Raw genomic sequence first — 19,540 nt, 5'->3', positions numbered from 1 at the left:
GGTAGTAGGAGATATTACTGCAATTTCATCAGTTCATATCCAGCTACTTCAAAGCTGAGACATCTGTCTGCATCTTCAAATCCAATCAGCTCTGGGCAATCTAACAGCAGATGAACAACCAGCACTGAATGTTTTCCCTTTCATCTGGCCAGTATGACATTATTGGAGTAATTTAATTTCATTCTGACTTGACACTGGTAATTCCCTGGGCCCTGTGTGTCTTGTGCAAAGAGAACTGGAGTACTGCGAGTAGAAGGGGGGAGCTGCCCCCACAAAGCCCAGAGGAACAGGTAGCAGGATATCAGCCTCTGCAAGCCTTTCATTGAAGACCTTATCAGTTCCTAGGATCATGAACTGAGAATGTAATGTATTTGTTCACAATAATGTAGATTGTGTTGGTATTATAAATAAAAATTGCTTAGTTTCATATGAAACTATATGCTGCCTATTCTTGGCCTGTATCCTTAAATACTTGCCTTTGAACAGGTGGTGGATGAAACCAGTGCTACCCTGAGGGATATTGTTATCTGAAAACTTATGCTGTAGGAGTGTGCAGGCCACAGATTTAACCATTAATGGTTAGGCACTGCTTTTTTTCTGCTGAAGTGATGGCAGAGAGCCCCCCACCATGCCCAATTTGTCATGTGTGTGAGCTTTCTAGTTCATGGGAAGTCCAGGAAAAAATTAAAAACAAAGAGCTAATGCCTAAGGATAGGCTCAAAACACTGGTGTTTCATTTAACAGGAAATACCGTGGTCCATTGCACAAGAGACCCATATATGCAGATTCTCTCTTAAAATAAGTTCTCTCCTACCATGTAAATCCAAAGTAGACAGCCTAGAGAATAGCCTCTATATCTCCACTGCAAAAAAGATGTGTGTCTTTACATTGATATAGCTACCTCAAGTTAGCCACTTCAACGTAAAATCCTAGTGGAGACAAAGTACAGGTAATTTGTATCTCAATGTGGTAATCATGGTCAACTCTATACCCCCAGCTGGGATTTACCTGGAATAACTACACTGAGGTAGAAACCACAGGATCTTGTCTCCACTAGGATTTTACATTGAGATACCTAACCCATATTTTTTTCTACTCTACAATTGCAGCTGTAGCTTCTGGAAGTGGAAGGGCTCTTCCTTGACTGGCTTATTGCATGGGAAGAAAAGAATGCAAAGTGATTGCTGCTACCACAAAAAAGCACCATGCCAAGGCAGGAGGAGACCTCAGAAGGGTTGGACGGAGATGGACAACAGACTACATGTGAGTGCTATTGCCCTGTGTGCTGCATGGGTTCCACCCCAGCCCCAATGGGAAGAGCTGACACTGGAGGGGCAGGAGCTGGAGGATACTGGTGCCAAGTACTAAGGATCTCCTTGATTGACATTGCTGTGGAAGTGAAGTGCAATAAGTACCTTTTGATTCAGCCTGTCTACCCGTCTAATAATAAATTAATGCTGATACTTTAAGGTACTTTCTCCTACCTATAAAGTAGATCAGTATTTATTCCCATTTTATAGATGAGAAAACTGAAGTACAAAGGTGTGACAGGATTTTTTCAAAGTTGCACAGTGAGTCAGTGGCAAAGCTGGGAATAGATCCCAGGAGTCCTGATTCTCCAATTCTGTGCATTAGCCACAAGACCAGCCTTCCCATTTGTAGCTGCAGCGTTTTCTTTCCTCCCTTTCCCTCTGTTACAAGCTTGCTCTCATCAATTTTTCCTCGCCATTGTCTTTCTGATTCTCTACCACCTGGCCTCTCCCCCTATCTCCTTTCTACCTGTCCACTTCCCTTTCACCATGTCTGTCATTTGCAGGATGTAACATGCTGCTGCTGCTGAGGTCCAGAAAGCAACATTGTTGGCCACCTGTCTTTGCTGAATTGAGAGGCACAATGGGAACAAAGGAGCTAGCAGAGGAGCAGTAGTTGGAGAAGAAAAATCATGTAGGGTTGTAAAGGACAGCAAGAGATCAAGTCCAGACCTCTTGTGCTGAGGCCGGACTAGGAAAAGCTAGATCAGGGGTCGGCAACCTACGGCACCCGTGCCCATTTTGAGTGGCACACTGCTCCCTTCCGCAGTCCCAGCCCTCAGCCCCCCGCCCACCGCTCTCCCCTGCGGAGGCAGGAGGCAGAAGCTTGGTTCTGCGGCAGCCAAGCTTCCCCCCTCCCCTGCTTCTTCCCCCAGAGGTGCTTTCCTGCCCCTCCTCCTCTCTGTCCCTGGCCAATCAGCTGATGGCCCTAGCGATATGGGATATTAAAAGTTATTACAGAGAACTTTTTCCAGAGGGTCTGGCTAGAGAATCTTGCCTGAATGCTCGGGGTTCAGCTGATCACCATATTTGGGGTCGTGAAGGAATTTTCCTCCAGGGTAGATTGGCAGAGGCCTTGGAGGTTTTTAGCCTTCCTCTGCAGCATGGGGCAGGGGTCACTTGCTGGAGGATTCTCAGTGATTTGAAGTCTTTAAATCATGATTTGGGGACTTCAGCAACTGAGTCAAGGGAGAGAATTATTCCAGGAGTGGGTGGGTCAGCTTTTGTGGCCCGCATCATGCGGGAGGTCAGACTAGATGATCATAATGGTCCCTTCTGACCTTAGAGTCTGAGGGGGAGGAGGAAGAGCGGCAGCGTGTACACAGCTCCGTAGAGGATGCAGAGAGAGATAGGGACGGAGCCTGGGGGAAGGGGGTGGAACAGGGCATATCCCTTCCAGCCCCCTGCCATGAGCAGAGCACCCCTGCCTTCTGCCCTGAACCTCCCCACCCCAACACACACCCATCCCTCTGCCCTGAGCCCCCCACATCTCAACACACCCAGCCTTCTGCCCTGCACCCCCCATGCCCCTAGCCTTCTGCCCTGCACCCCCCACCCCAACACACACACAGCCTTCTGCCCTGAACCCCCACCCCAACATACCTAGCCTTCTGCCCTGCACCCCCCACACCAACACACACCCAGCCTTCTGCCCTGATCTCTGAACCCCCTCACACACACCCCAGCCTTCTGCCCTAAACCCCCTCCCCCAGCCCTCTGCTCTGACCCCTGAAACAGAACACGTGTCCCCCCTCCCCCCCAGTCTGGGGTCCCGGCCGCAGGCCCTGATCAGCCCTCTGCCGGTCTAGGTGAACAGAACCCCAGGCTGGCAGCGAGCTGAGCAGGCTGGTGGTGTAAGATCAGCATTTTAATTTAATTCTAAATGACATTTCTTAAACATTTTGAAAACCTTGTTTACTTTACATACAATATTTTAGTTATATAATATAGACTTATAGAAAGACCTTCTAAAAACATTAAAATGTATTACTGGCACGTGAAGCCTTAAATTAAAGTGAATAAATGAAGACTCGGCACACCACTTCTGAAAGGTTGTCGATCCCTGAGCTAGATCATTCCTGACAGCTGTTTGTCTAACCTGTTCTTAAAAACCTCTAATGATAGGGATTCCACAACCTCCCCTGGAACCTATTCGACCAGATCTATCCTTACAGTTAGCGGAGATTAAGCCCACTGCTTCTTATCCTACCTTCAGCAGCCAGAGAACAATTGATCACAGTCCTCTTTATAAGTCCTCAACATATCTGATGACTTATTGGGTCCCCCTTCAAGCTTTTCTCAAGATTAAACATGCCCTGCTTTTTTAGCCATTCCTCATAAATCAGGTTTTCTAAACCATTTATCGTTTTTGTTGCTCTCCTGTGGACTCTCTCTAATTTGTCCATATCTTTCCTAACATATGGCACATGGGACTCATATTACAGGCCTCACTAGTGATGAGTAGAGCGGGACAATTACCTCACATGAGTCGCATATAAAAACAACAAGGAGTCCTTGTGGCACCTTAGAGACTAACACATTTATTTGGGAATAAGCTTTTGTGGGCTAGAACCCACTTCATCAGATGCATGGAGTGGAAAATACAGTAGCAGGTATATTTATGGAAAAGAGGGGAGTTGCCTTACGAGGTTGTGGGAGGGGGAGTCAGTCTAATGAGACAATTTAATTACCAGTAGAATACCAAGAGAGGAAAAATCACTTTTGTAGTGGTAATGAGGGTGGCCCATTTCAAACAGTTGACAAGAAGGTGTGAGTAAATTAGTATGGTAAAATTAGGTTTTGTAATGACTCATCCACTCCCAGTCTTTATGCAGGCCTAATTTGATGGTGTCCAGTTTGCAAATTAATTCCAGTTCTTCAGTTTCACATTGGAGTCTGTTTTTGAAGTTTTCCTCCCTTGGTATTCTACTGATAATTGTCTCATTAGACTGACCCCTCAACTGGTAAGGCAACTCCCATCTTTTCATGTACCATGTATAAATATATCTGCTCCTGTATTTTCCACTTTATGTATCTGATGAAGTGGGTTCTAGCCCATGAAAGCTTATGCCTAAATAAAGTTATTAGTCTCTAAGGTGCACAAGGACTCCTTGTTTTTGCTGATACAGATTAACATGGCTACCACTCTGAAACATATTTCACGTATGACACTCTTGTTAATACACCACAGCATATTATCCTTCTTCACAACTGAATCATAACCCCCAGATGCTTTCTAGCAGTACTACCACCTTAACAATTATTCTCCATTTTGTAGTTGTACATTTGATTTTTTTCTCTCTCTAAAGAAAATACAGTATAGTCCCCATCATCTGAATACTACAGGGGCCATGGATTTTTTTCAGATAAGTGGCAGTTTGGATCAGTGTGAGGTCAGGAGCCATTCAGCAACAGAGCAGTCTCCCCTCCAGTGAGGGTAACCAGATAGCAAGTGTGAGGCGGTAATAGGAGCCTATATAAGAAAAAGCCCCAAATAGCGGGACTGTTCCTATAAAATCGGGACATCTGGTCACCCTACCCACAGCCAGGGGTTCATCCTTCTCCTGGCAGTCCTGGCCTGGGGTTTCAGCTCAGCCCTGATCATTCACTCCCAGGATTCCAGAGCTGCAGAGGGCTCCTTCCTCTGCTGCAGTACCAGTGACACCCAATCCCTGAAAGCACAGGGTGTGAGCTGTAGTTTGCAGTCCTGGCAGATCACAGCAGAGAGAGAGAGACACTGCAGCCTTCCCTCTACCTTGTGCCTGCAGGGATCAGGTGCCAACAGCCCCCAGCAAAAAAGGGTGATCTCTGTAACTCCTCGATCACAGCCCCGCTCACTCCTGTTTGGAATGGCTGGGCTGCAACGACCTCCCTACACTGCCCCCAGAGCCATTCAGCAGCAGGGTAGCCTGCCCCAGGGCCCGGGTTTGTCCTCCTCACTGTCCTGTCCATAGTTCTGTGTGCCACGTGCTGTGGAGAGAAGGGGTTTGGGTTACTGCAGTTCAGCTCTCCGGGTTTTGGCTACGGTGATCACGCTGCACTGGATTGCAGCTTGGTGATTTCTGAGCAATTCTCCAACCTGTCCAGGTGGATGAATTCTAACCCTGCCCTCCAAGTGCTACGCCCCCTCCCTGCTGCAAACCTTATCAGCGCACCCTGCCCACCTAGATCCCAGGCCTGACTGAAAACACTGAGCAGGAGCGGCCTGCAGTGCCCCCAGCCTGACTGGGAACCACTGACCGTCCAGCGCGGCCGAGTCCGAGCAGAGACTGAACCCTGCTGAGGCCCAGCAGTGGCAGAGGAAGGGGGCGCTGCCTAGAGGAGGCCGGGGCCAGGAGGCTCGCGGGGCGGGGCTGCTGGGGTTACCTGTCGGCCGCAGCTCGGGTAACGGCCCCGTGCTGCGAGCGCCTCGCGCGGCGCCGCCACCTCCCCGCCCGGGCAGGAGTCAGGCCGCTCCGTGCACGCGGCGCGGGGGGCTCAGGGACTCGCCCAACGGCCACTCGGGGCTGGCTCCTTTCCGCTCTCCCCGCTCCTAGGACCGTAGCGCCGGCCCTGGCCTATGCCAGCCGCGCGGCCGCCTCCGCCGTTTGCAGGCGGCTTCTTTGGGCGCCAAGGCCCCCAGCGGGCCTCTTCGGCCCGGGACCGGCCCCGCCCCGTCTCCGCTGCAGCGGGAGGAGCCCCGGGAGCGCGCTCCGCCGAGCGCGCAGCCCGGTGTCTCGGTGGCGGCCATGGCGGCGGCCTCGCAGCGGGACCCCGGGGACTGGCAGGATTTCTCCGGCTTCCAGCCCCCCGCAGGGAGCAGCCCCGAGCCGGCCCGGGACGGGGGCACTTGGGGGGCCGGAGCCCTGGGGGACAAGCTGCTCCTCTGCTTCAAGCCCCCCCCGCCTCGGGACGGCGGCAGCGAGAGCCGGGTCCCGCTGCGGCCCCTCAGCGAGCAGAGCGCCCTACAGGAAGACGAGTGAGCGGGGGCGGGGCGCCGGGAGGGGGGTGAACGGCACGCGCGGGGGCCCCCGTAGGGACCTGCCGCACGTAGTTGGGAGAGGGCGGCGCGTGAAGGGTCCGTTGGGGTGGGAAGGCCTGGAGGGGGCAAACGGGTGGGGGTGTCCCCCTGGGGGGAGGGGCTAACGTAGCGGGCGGGGCGGGTGTCCCCGTTCGGTGGGGTGGGGGCGGGACTGGGCTGACGGCTGGGACCTGTGCGGGCTGGGCCTCTCCACACTGTAGTCAGCGAACCGCCGCTGTGGGGGCACAGCGCAACTTGGCTCTGAACTCAAGTTCACGCCCTGTGGGCGCTGCTAACCAGAGCTGCTGCCAGTAGTTGCCCTCATCTTGCCCATGGCCACTTAGAAAGCAACGTTAAAGGTCAACATCCACGTTTGTCAGCGTCTCTGTGCTTTCCCCTGGGGTTATAAACCCCGTGTGCGCTACTGTGGTAACCCAGGTGGGTCAGCCGAGGTGAGCTAATGCCATACCTTTTCCGCAGGGTAGGCAGGCTGTCAGTGAGCACCAGCAGGGCTTTCCTCCTAAGCTGCCCCCATTGAGCTAAAATGGTTTAACAATGCCCCTTTTGCCCATCAGGACAGGGTCCTAGTTTCATGATAGTCTGTGACAAAAAAGAACTAGGTAAATTCATGGAGGGTAGGTCCATCAATGGCTATTAGCGAGCATGGGCAGGGATGGTGTCCCTAGCCTCTGTTTGCTAGAAGCTGGGAATGGGTGACAAGGAAAGGATCACTTGATGATTACCTGTTCTGTTCATTCCCTCTCGGGCATCTGGCATTGGCCACAGTTGGAAGACAGGGATACTGGGCTAGACGGACCTTTGGTCTGACCCATTATGGCCATTCTTATGACATGTATTGAACATTACCACAAATCCTGTGGAGAGTTTTCTTTTGATTTGATGGGGATCCAGCAGCCTGTTCCCCTCTCATGGGATGAAGTTGAAGATCAGAGGGATCTGAAACACTACAAGAAAAATCTCATAATGAGAATACACGATAACCAGTTTTAGATTTTTAAACTTTTTTAGTTGTATATGGAGGGATTTTAATTAGCAAAGTGACAGTTCTTCACCTAGGTCTAGCCACACATAAAATTTGAAGTTAAGCTTTTTTTTAAGTCATGTTTAGGTCTTGCTATATTTTTTTTAGATGGGGGGGAGGTATTTTTTTTTTTCTTTTAACTCAAATGACTAAATAAACTTATCTGAAAAAGCCCAGATCTTCATCTTTGGCCTGAAACAAAGCATGGATAGTTCTAGACACAAAGCAGAATTTTAGAAAAAGTTGAGTATTGCGAATGGATTTGTAACAAAGTTAAGTTTTAACCTTTCTTTCTTAATCTTTCATTTCCATAAATATTAGAGACTTTTCTGACTAGTGCATTTTTATTTTTACTTGTACATTCCTTCATAGTTGTGCAGTCTTCACTGAAATTAAGTGAAGTTTTGGCTTGGGAGTTGCTGCTCAACTTGCTAATTCCTAGGTTTGAGATGCACGAGGCAAGGGAAATTAGAACAACAGAGGCCTTGGCTACACTTGAGAATTCACAGTGCTGCCGCGGCAGCGCTGTGAAGCACCAGTGTAGTTGCGCCGCCAGCTCTCTCGCAGCACTGCAAGTACTCCACCTCTCCGAGGGGAATAGCTTGCAGCGCTGCAGGCGCTGATTACATTGGCGCTTTACAGCGCTGCACTCACTGCGCTCGGGGGTGGGGGTGGGGGTGGCGTTTTCACACCCCTGAGCGCAGCAAGTTGCAGCGCTGTACAGCGCCAGTGTAGCCAAGGCCATAGAAAAGAAGTAGGAAAGGGTATAGAGCATTGTCTGGCTAACATTTCAACAAAGGGAAATTTACCCCCCAAATTTTGTTACATGACCCATCAGGAAGCATGGCTCTTTTTCAGTTTTCTTTTTATTTCTCTGCCGTGCAAGCATCAGCAAATGATTCCCCTTTTTGCATTTCAGGCGATACATAAATAAAACCAAACTTTTGCAGCGTTTATTTCTTTGACTGTAAAAACTTTAAAAATATTTTAAATTGAATACCTAAGAGACTTCCCAATTGATACAGGTATTAAAAAAAGAGATTCTGTTTTATTTTTTGTTTTTGTTTTGTAGACTATCAGTTGCTATTCATTTCAATATCAGTTTGTTTCTTTAATCCTTTTGTCCAGGATTTGGAATGCTTTGACTGATAATTATGGTAATGTAATGCCAGTTGATTGGAAGTCCTCCCACACCAGAGCTTTGCATATGCCAACACTGAATCTTTCAGAAAAAGGGGTAAGTTCTGTAGCCAAAAAGCTTTTGATGCCTTTTCATCTTGGTACAGAAACAACATAGGATGAAATTTTTATTAAAATAGTTATTCGTGATCACTTTAAAAAATTTTTTTTTAATGTGTTTGTATCGGCATTAGCAGCAAGGGTTGTCTTTTAACATTGACAGATCTGATGCATACATTTCTGCTCCTCGCTTTCAATAAAGTGTTATGATGTGGGTTCCTTCTAAACTGACTGACAGGTCAACAAACGGACCAATCTGCATAACAGAGGGGCAAGGGAAAGACAGTAATAAACTGCGGAAGTCTTCTTGTTCACTTACAGTCTTGCCTCTTGTGTATTGAATGGTATCCGAAAATGTTGGGGGGTATTCCTGTGTCTTGGTAAATTCATTATGGACTTTTTCCAACCAAGGCCATATCCTGCAATCAGATAGATACAGGCAAATCCCTGCATCTGTGTGGATCCAGTTGCAGGATCGGAGCCCAAATATATTTCCTTGCTCTACAAATACGTGAGACTGAAATACAGCAACACTTGCCCCTTCCTACTAATGGAGAAAATAGGCACCACTAACATTGCTTAGCCAAGAAGTGTCATTTTAATAATATAATGTACTGAAGCATATTGTGAAAGTTTGGGTGTTCTTTTGCAGCCTAATAACTGGGTGATTGAAAAAATAGGATTGATACCCCAATTTTCCAATGACACTTGATGAGATATTTGGGAAGATTGCCTGTAAATTTGTATCCAACCACAAGCATGATGAAATTTGCACTGAGCACCAGAAAGACTTTAATGAAAACATAGCACATGTTTTACACAACAGGATACTCAATAGACACTAAATTTGAAGATAGTTTGGGAGGGATTTGACACAATGCAGGTAGTTGACAGTCTCAGTGAAAATCTTGATCTAGTTAACAAAACTGGAATTGCATAATAGAAAATCAAAAACTGATTCAAGTGAGGCAATGGATTTTTCTTATTGTGTAGCCAGTATGATTGGTCCCAAATACAAAGGTCATATAGTGAACCCAGGCTATGAAAAAGCAAGTAAATGAGACAGGGCAGCTAAAGTCAGAATTTTGACAATTTTTAAGCGACCTTCGTTCCCATCTAGCCAATTCAGCATTAGTCAAGTGTATTCAGCACATTCAGATTGATTTGTTTGGGTGAAATGTTGTAATAGGTAAGATGGTGAAAATGCAAATAATATGGTAAAAGTATATCAGTATATAACGGCATAATGGTAGGCCTAGTGTTATTAGTCTGGGGACTTGACTTTTGTGTTCCCCTGTTTAATTGTGGAACTGCAAGCTCTTATGAGAATGTGTGCCTTTTTGTTTGAGGAACAAATACTTGTGAAATGAATCCCACAGTATGTGTGGGGTTTTCTCATTTAATAAAACATAGAGGTTTTTCCCAGAAAATAAGAAGCTTTGTTTTATGGTTGGAAAATCACAACCGTGAATTGTCTGCCCACCCTGGCTTCTAATTGTAACTTTATTACACGTGACTTAATGTATATTGCGTATATAAAATAAGTAATGACATGCGCTGCTGATTCTTGCATATGTCAAAAATACTGATGACTTTCTCAGATGTAAATAGCAGTAATCTTACAAAGAATTCTATAAAGTTACAGAAAGTCTGATAAATATAAATCTGTTGTGTATCCTTTCACTGATGCATCTATTTTGGTGTCTTGCTTCTATTTGAAGGAGTACAGGGTGAACTCCATGAGTCTGATGGACTGATTGGCTAGTCTACAAATGTTTGGATGGCATTGAGTGAGTGGTGTGTGTTTAAAGTAGTCTTTCTCGGCCCCCCCTCCCCCTTTTGGGAAAGTAAAGAATATGCTAATATTCTTTGCAAAACAAAAAGATGATAAAATTAACAAAATACTCTTCAGCTACAGTTTCATTTTCACTTTTGTTGAGATGTTCTGTTTTATGGTATAAGAATTATTTATATATTTTAGATTTTTGAATATGAGCAAGAATCTAATGTTTTGATGTCAACCATAATGGAACCAGACTTTCGTCTTATAACTTTTTGCCCTTTTTCACTTTTTCTGTATGCGCTTTCAGTTAAATGAACATTTGAACCTTGACCTATCAGATGATGAAGAGCTTCGAGAACAGCTGGATATGCACTCTATCATAGTTTCCTGCATCAGTGATGAACCGCTGTTCACAGCAGAGCAGGTAAAGAAAAATATTCAACAAAAAGACAGTGTTACGGCTTAATACTACATCTTCTATGCCTTTTGTTCTTCCTAGTTAGTGGATGCTAAAGAGATTTGGAGACAAACTGATCACTTTTGTTTATAGTTACAGCAGCAATGTCTATACCATGATCTAGGGGGGTAACTCCCCTGCTTATGTAGACATATTTGTGATAGCTTTCAGCTAGCTAGTGCGAGTATAAATAGCTGTATAGCTGCGGTAACACAGGTAGCGGTAGTGGAGACACAGCTGAGCCGTGCCATGTACATACCCACCAGTTTCAGATAGCTTTGTACTCTAGCTATGCTGCTATTTATACGCTCGCTAGCTTGATGTGAGCTAGCACAAATATCTGTACATAAGCAGGGGAATCACACCCCTCACTTGCAGTGTAGATATAGCCAAAGGGATGCATTGGGTACTTTTTCATCTTTCAAATTGCCCTCTGCATCAGCTTTGGGGTTTCCATATGGGTCTTTGAAATTCTCATACTTCAGTTTCCTGACATGAGCCAGCAGGAATCTGAAGGAAGAAGATGTAGACAAAACTGCTCCTAAATTAAGGGCCAAAAGCCGGCCATGGGATCATCATAAGCTTACTGTAAAATATGACTTTTGAAAACTGATGGATAACTAGGAAAATCTGGAAAAATTGGAGGTAAATGAATATGCAGGACCAGTTGTCATGTGGGAGAGAGCAATTCTGTCAATTATTGTCTTGGTACATCTAACTTCTATCTATACTAAAGTAATCAAATAAGAGAAGGGAAACTGGTGAAGTTTAATAACAAGTAATAAGCATGGATTTATAAAGAACAAAGATTGGCAGAAAAACTTGATTGCTCTTTAAAATAAAACTACAAATTAGGTAAATGACGGGAATGGAGTTGGTGTGGTACATTTAGATTTTAGTGGAGGGTTTGATATTTTCTGATAATCTCAAAAAAAAAAAAAAAAAAAAAAAAAAAAAAAAAAAATCCAAACTGACTTGCTAAAAACACTACCAATGGGAGTAAACTGGATAAAAGTTAATGATAAACTGTAGTGGTATTGAATTTGAAGAGATGTTGAGCAGGGCAATGCAATGCCTGGTTTTAATTTTTTCATTAATGATCTGGAATCATAAATAAAACAGCACATTAAATTCACCTATGTTAGTAAACTGCAGAGGATTATCAACAATCAGTACAGAGAAATATTTCTGTGAAAGGAACCAAAAGAGAGAAGAAACATGGGCCAAAAAACCCCCTGATACACAATTTGGAAAAAGTAAATTATTGCAGCTGGGGGAAATAGCATAAAATGCAGATTCTCAATATGGTGGAGGGAAATGCAAGACCAGAAGTAACCATTGTGAGCATCTGGTCTGAGCTCCTGTATAACACAGGCCATAGAACTTCACCAAAATAATTCCTAGAGCGTAACTTTTTGAAGAACATCCAATCTTGATTAAAATTCTCAGTGATCCACCATGACGCTTGGTAAATTGTTCCAATAGTTAATTTCCACTCACTGTCAAAAATATATTCCTAAATCCCAGTCTGAATTGATCTAGCTTCAATTTCCAGCCATTGGATTGTTATACCTTTCGCTGCTAGATTATCAAATATTTATTGCCTATGTAGATACTTACCAGTTGTCATCGTCACCCTTTAACCTTCTCTTTGTGAAGATAAATAGATTGAGCTAATTGAGTCTGTAGCTATAAGGCATGTTTTCTTGTGCTTTAATCACTCTTGTGACTCTTCTCTGAACCCCTTTTTTTATAGCTGTTTTCAGTTTCTCTTTAAAAAGATTGGTTGTTTTTTAATCAGCCTGGCCTTCTTCCTTGATTGTGGCTTTTGGGGCGTCTAGTAAGGTGTTCTTAAATTATTCCCAATTACAGTAACTCCTCATTTAACGTTGTAGTTATGTTCCTGAAAAATGTGACTTTAAGTGAAACGATGTGAAGCGAATCTAATTTCCCCATAAGAATTAACGTAATTAAGAGTAACAAGAAGGGTTTAAGAGTAACAAGAAGGGTTTCTTCAGGTATGTTAGCAACAAGAAGAAAGTCAAGGAAAGTGTGGGCCCCTTACTGAATGAGGGAGGCAACCTAGTGACTGAGGATGTGGAAAAAGCTAATGTACTCAATGCTTTTTTTGCCTCTTTCTTCACAAACAAGGTCAGCTCCCAGACTGCTGCACTGGGCAGCACAATATGGGGAGAAGGTGACCAGCCCTCTGTGGAGAAAGAAGTGGTTCAGCAAGTTTGTCGATGACACTAAACTAGGAGGCGTGGTAGATACACTAGAGGGTAGGGATCGGATACAGAGGGACCTAGACAAATTAGAGGATTGGGCCAAAATACCTGATGAGGTTCAACAAGAAGTGCAGAAGGGCTCCCCCTTTGCTTCCCACACGGCGTCCTCTCTCCTCCCCCACCCCTTCTAAACGCCGCAAGCTAGCTGATTGCTGCGGGGGGGTGGTGGTGAGGGGGAAGGTGCTGATCTGTGGGGTCTGCCGGTAGGCGGGAACCACTGTGGAAGGGGAGGAGGCATAGAGAGGCTGCCAGCTGTGGAGAAATCAGGCAGCCAAACAATGTGAGAGTGGAGCATCGCACAACTTTAAATGAGCATGTTGCCTAATTGATCAGCAACGTAACAATGTTAACTGGGATGACTTAAAGTGAGCAGTTACTGTACCATTCACATTTCTTTGGTTAAATTCTTCCTCCCAGCTGATTTGGCTCATATTGAAAATGGCCTTATAAAGGCACCAAGTGTGTGTGTGTGTGTGTATGTATATACACACACACAATGTTACTGTTCTAGACTTTATTCCGCTTGCACATTGTAAAGGTGATCAAATCATGATCACTTCTTCCTAACCTACCATTAAATTTTAGTTCTGTGATCATTTCTACTTTATCTGTTAGGACCACGTCTAATAAAGAATTCACCTATGTTGGCTGTAAGATTTTCTTTTTTTTTTTTTTTTGGTTAGAAAATTGTCATCTATAAAGTTTAGAAATTCCAAGGATGTTTTAGTACTGGTAGCTTGAGACCTTCAGTATATGTCACTGAAATTGAAGTCTTCCATGATCACAGAGGTTTATTTTCCCTGACCCATTATAGATGCGTGCAAAAGGAGGCAGTGATCTTGTTCCTATTGTGATCTGGTGGACTGTAGTAGACACCAACTAATACTTCATCTTGTGCTTTATCTGTTAGGACATTGATCCATAAGCATTCAGATCATTTTCTTCCAAGTTATCAGTTACTGGGAAACAAGTAATGCCTTTTTTGACACAGATTGCCACTCCCCTACCCCTCTTGCCCACTCAGTCCTTCTTAAATAGGTTATAACCATTGATTTTTAACATTCCAATCGGGTGAATCAACCCACCAGGTTTCAGTAGTACAACTAGATCTTATTTATGCCTATAAGTCAGCAATTCCAATTCCTCTTGTTTGTTACCCAGGCTCCTATCATTGATGTATAAGCAAATAAAAAAATTCTTCTCTTCATGAGACACATCTGGAAATTAGTAACACTGAAAGACACCTAAATAAATTAAACATAAATGTGAAATATACAATATAAATGCGATGTGGTGGTTTAAAAAAAAAAAAAAATGGTTTACAAAACCAGGAGGTTGTAGTTCCTTTTTTGGACAAGCCTGGTGTTACCACAACTGAAATTTTGCATTCAGTTGGGGTGCCTAATTAACAGGAATATATTGACAAACTGGGATGGCCAGAGAGAGCAATAAAAATGATTAAAGGGCTGTAGAAGGTATGCTTATCTGGAAAGAATAAAGTAACTAAAATATACTGTAGTTTTGCTATGGATGACTAAGGGGAGAATACCTATCTACAAATATTTGAAGGATGTACATATCAAGGACTGAGGAAAAATATTTATCATGGAATAAAGTGGTTTAACTTAGACTGAATATCAGAAAAAGACATACAAGCAAATCGTCAGTGGTCTTGAAGCAGAGAGACAGAGGGCTTTATATAAAGACTTATGTATGCATGGCTGCAAACTTTATTTCTTAGCCATTATGAGGCAATATGTTTAGATTAATGAATAAACTTGCTATGAAAAGACTAATTTGTGCAAATAGTCCTATTTTCTACTTTTTAAAGAAATTTCCCTTTATATTGATATGCCTGATTCCCAGTCTCAACATTGGCTTTGCCTTGTTAGTAGTACCTAATATGCATTTATTGGAAGAAAAATTATCTAGAAATAGAAAATTTAAAAAGTAAAAAAGTTGATGATTTGTTAGTAGAACATATGCAAATTATAAGTTGTTGCTTGTTACCAGTGATTCTCTCCCTAAGAGTATGTGTATGCATCTTTATTAAAGGTGATTGAAGAAATAGAGGAAATGATGCAGGAATCACCTGACCCAGAAGATGAAGAAACACCCATGCAGTCAGACCGGCTCTCCATGCTTTCCCAGGAAATTCAAACACTCAAGAGATCCAGTACAAACAACAGTTATGAAGAGAGTAAGGGATACTCATTTAATATCTTGACGATATTTTTAACTTATTGAAAATAGCTTAATGGTTCAAACTACCTTATACTTGATCTATAATCATTTCCATCTGTAAAAAGCAACAGAGGGTCCTGTGGCACCTTTGAGACTAACAGAAGTATTGGGAGCATAAGCTTTCGTGGGTAAGAACCTCACTTCTTCAGATGCAAGACTTTACAGATTCAGACTAACACGGCTACCCCTCTGATACTTGATTTCCATCTGTGAAATCATCTGCCTTTGAAAATGCAGTCAGAAAATCTTGAAAGGCAAAGTAAACTATAATATATCTATATCTATATAGCTGAGAAACATAAATTGATTTCAATAAATAAACATTATAAACTGCTATGAATGTGTTTGCCTAGAATTGAATATTAAACCATATCTTTACAGTATTTAAAACAAAAGCAGCTGTATTAAAGTTTGACATGCTGGATTTGACTCCTTTTACAGGGTATGTATTCCTTGTTAAACTATTAACATATTAAAAGTTAGGTAGGATGATAGTGTCTTACAGATAGATGCACATTAAGGCTAAGGCTAGTGTGTACTAGTGTGTACTGTATTCTTCATTTAGAGAAATGAACTAAGATTAGTAGAAGTTGAAAGTTTTGTAGAAGATGAAGAAAAAGTTCTTCCATGATGTTGTTTCAGTTACTATAGTTTCTCTGTTTTGGTATAAACAAGAGAAGAATCAGATGAACAGTTATTTTCTGTGATTCTGCAACTGCATAATGCAGTTCTGTTGAGGGTGGTTGTGAGAGTTTCACCTTAACTTTCAAAGACTTCTTTTAAAGAAGATTTTGGGCATTTTTGGTTCTTCACGTAGATGCTGGCATGTATTTAACTTAGGTGTGTGCACCCAGTGCTGGAGTTTTTTGCCTAGCAGTACCCATAGAGGGGTGGTGCTTGTGGCGGTGGCCTCTCTTCTGGCTATATGAGGCAGCGCCACTCTGACTCTCTCCCTCAGTTCCTTCTGAAGGCCCCTGGCTGGAGTCAGAGCTATGTGTGGTTGTAGTCTCACAGTCTTGCCTTTAGTTTTAGCTTGGTTTATTGTATATAGTTAGTTAATTAGTGTGTGTTAGTAGTCAGTAGATAGTGTTAGTGGTAGTGTTCCACAGTGCTGTCCTCACCAGGGTTTAAACATTGTCCTTTGTATGGAGGGGCTGGGCTATCCCCAACAGTGACCCCCACATGCAGTGCTTACTTTGTTTAGGTGAGGCCCACCTTAAAGGGCATTGTTTGATCTGTACGTAGTTCAAAAAGCAGACTCAGGTGGTGCGAGACCTTCACCTCAAACAGCAGCTGCTTGAACAGTCCATGTGACCTGATCCAGTACCAAAGCCCTCTTTGGGCCAAAGATTACCCTCTGGCTCAGAGAGCATCATTGCCTCTTGTTCTGAGGCAGGTGCCTCTCCGCAGAGGCAGAGGAGCTGTTCTCAGTCATTGGCACTGATGAAGAGGTCTCATAAGACCAATCGGAACCACTCCAGGTCGCAGGGCAACTCCTCTGCCTTCTACAGGAAAAGCAGGGACTGGCACTTGACTGGTTCTGGCACATGGGATGGTGTGGGTACCTCTGACTGTTCACTGGTATTCAGTAGGAAGGGCAGAAACCAGTTCTGGTCTCCGGATGTCTGTTGAGTCTGGCACCAATTAGGGCGATGCCAGTACTGACTGTATCTGCTGTGTCTATGTACCAGGTTGTGGCAGACCTGCTCTGCCTTTCCATTTCATCCTCCCCACTGGTACAGAACTTTCCAAAGCTTGCGCCTTCAGCAACCCCTCCAAAGGACCACCCCACTGAATTGTGATGCCCCTTGGCACTGCACCCAGACATTCTCCTTCCCACAGTGGGCATGGAACTGGTACCAGAATCAGTATGGGGACTCTCTTTAGCTCAGCAGCATTTGACACCACAGATGGTCCCATGGCAACTTTCACCACCCTCGACATCAATGCTCTTGTGTGCTTCGATACCGCTGTTTGTGTCAGGACCAACGGCTGTAGCACTGGCAAGCTCAGTACCAATGGTACTGCCTTCATCAGGGCTATGGTTTCTGCCTTGTTCTGAGTGATCGATGAATCTGACCACTAGTTGGTTCACTTATGTATTGCTCCGCCCTGGTTGCCGAGATCCCAAGGCTCTTCTGATTCCAGGTCGGGCTGGTTGTCATCCTGCTCCACATCACCCAACAAGCTCCGAGGGCTGCCAATGGACCAGTATGGTTCCCAGGGTTGGCTGTGCACCATGGCTGGGATGGAGGTCCTTGTTCCAGCACTATTGTCCACCAATACCCTACCTGTATCAATGGGCTTCTTTGACTCAGTGGGACACTCCTCACTTGTGGAGATCCTGCTCGTTGTCCCAGTCAAAGCTGAAGTCACCTGTCAGATCAGCGGTGGTGACTGCAGAACAGCCATGTGCCTAGGCATTGATGGCCTTTCTCCCTTCCGGGCGCTTTGCCCTGGAGCAAGAACCAGTTCTGGCTCAGTCGAGATACTTGTTGCCGGATGATGGTGTGCTGCCTGGCTCATCCTCTCCTATCCAAAAGGACTTTAAATTGTACCAGGACCTTTTACACCGCATAGCCACATCGCTTGGCATCCTGGTACAGTTTCTCCAAGAGAACACACACAAACTGGTAGACATTCTACAGCCTGTCATCCCTGGGAGAAATAGTCCTACTGACTGGTAATGGGCTCCTTGAGCTGCCAAGAGCCCTGTGGAGTACACCGGCCTCGGTACTGCTGGTGGATAAGCTACTTCATTCTGATACAAGGATTTGAAGGGTTCTATTCCCATTGGGCCAAAACTCCCTGGTTGTAATGGCAGTGAACGACAGGGCCAGGCAGGGGAGTTTCAAGTCTACCCCCAAGGACAGAGACTCCAAACAGTTAGAATCTTTTGGGCAGAAGTATCTATACCTCATTGTCCCTACAGATAAATATTGTGAATCAACAAGCTTTGGTGTCCAAGTATGATTGCTTCTATTGGTCAGCCATGTCCAAAGTCAAGGACCAGTTTCCCAAAGCCTCGTTTGAGGAGTTCTAGGTGTTCGTTACGGAGGGCTGTTCGGTGGCCAAAGCGTCCCTGCAGTCTGCCCTTGACGTTGGAGACACCTCGGCCACGGTGATGGTCTCTAATTATGGGGAGGGCTTCATGGTTGCAAAACTCTGGGATCGCTTTGGACATCCAGCAAGCCATAGAGGACTTACCCTTAGGCTCAGTCTTGTTCTCAGACAAGACTGATGGTATTTAGCACTGGAATCCTTAAAGGAGTCCTTGGGAGTGTACATGCTGTCCATGCAAAGACGTTGCCATGGGGCTCGCTAGCAGCAACAGTATCCCCTGCAGCATTCCTGTGTGCAGCCTTTCCCCCCCTAGAAAGAAGGATGGATAGATCCCTCAAGAGGAAGCAATCAGGCACAGGCTTCAGGCAATCCACACACACTCCCCCAGCGCCCGTTTTGACTCCTTAGTCCAGAGCATTACTCCACCCTCTTCATCTTTCCTCCCCAGCCCCCCAGTCCCTTTGGGGACAGACTGGCCCGTTTTAACAGTTCATAGGACTTGGTTACCTCTGACAGCTGAGTCCTAGATGCTGTTAAATTGAGCTACACAATCCAGTTCCTCTCCACACCCCTTTCACATCCCCCTCCCTATCCTCCTTCAGGGACCCCTCTCACAAGACATTACTCATCAAGCAGGTCAGCTCTCTGCTGACGTTGGGAGTGGTGGAGGAAGTTCTGCCGCAACACCAGGGCCATGGCTTTTACTCAGGATATTTCCTGATACCAAAATCCAAGGGCTGGATGAGACACTCCTCAACCTTCATGGCTTCAACAAGTTAATAAAATAGTGACCATGTAGAACCTCATCTATCGGCTATCCTCCCTGCACTGTCTCAGAATGACGTGTTCTTTGCTTTGGATCTCCAGGACATTTACTTTCATGTGGTGATTCTACCAAGCCACAGGAAGCTTCTTCATTCTGTGGTAGGAGAGCACCACTTCCAGTATACAGTTCTCCCTTTCAGCCTCTCATCTGCCACCCGAGTCTTCACCAAATGCATAAATTGTATGACTGGAAGGGATCCCGAGAGGTCATCAAGTCCAGTGCCCTGCACCCATGGCTGACTAAGGATTATCTAGACCATCGCAGACAGGTGTTTGTCTAACCTGTTCTT

General features: G+C 44.9%; 1 protein-coding gene across 3 annotated transcripts in view; it reads left to right on the top strand.

Annotated features, from left to right (window-relative positions):
• The first annotated feature begins 5,816 nt into the window (after window positions 1-5,816).
• Window positions 5,817-19,540, top strand: part of FEZ2 (fasciculation and elongation protein zeta 2) — a 54,732-nt gene continuing 41,008 nt past the window's right edge. Inside the window, exons 1-4 of one of the 3 annotated variants that reach the window (XM_034764944.1) lie at window positions 5,817-6,267; window positions 8,480-8,588; window positions 10,681-10,797; window positions 15,174-15,318. In XM_034764944.1, coding sequence (XP_034620835.1) covers window positions 6,038-6,267; window positions 8,480-8,588; window positions 10,681-10,797; window positions 15,174-15,318 — 601 coding nt within the window. In that variant the 5' untranslated portion in view covers window positions 5,817-6,037. Of the gene's footprint in view, window positions 6,268-6,562; window positions 6,762-8,479; window positions 8,589-10,680; window positions 10,798-15,173; window positions 15,319-19,540 lie in introns of those variants that run through there. The other 2 variants (XM_034764945.1, XM_034764947.1) reach the window with 2 other exon arrangements.

This window comes from Trachemys scripta, chromosome 3 (genome assembly GCF_013100865.1).
Source record: "Trachemys scripta elegans isolate TJP31775 chromosome 3, CAS_Tse_1.0, whole genome shotgun sequence".
NCBI classification, from domain to species: Eukaryota; Metazoa; Chordata; order Testudines; family Emydidae; genus Trachemys; species Trachemys scripta.
Note: the sequence above shows the minus strand (reverse complement) of the source record. Positions and strands in the feature narration are given on the sequence as shown.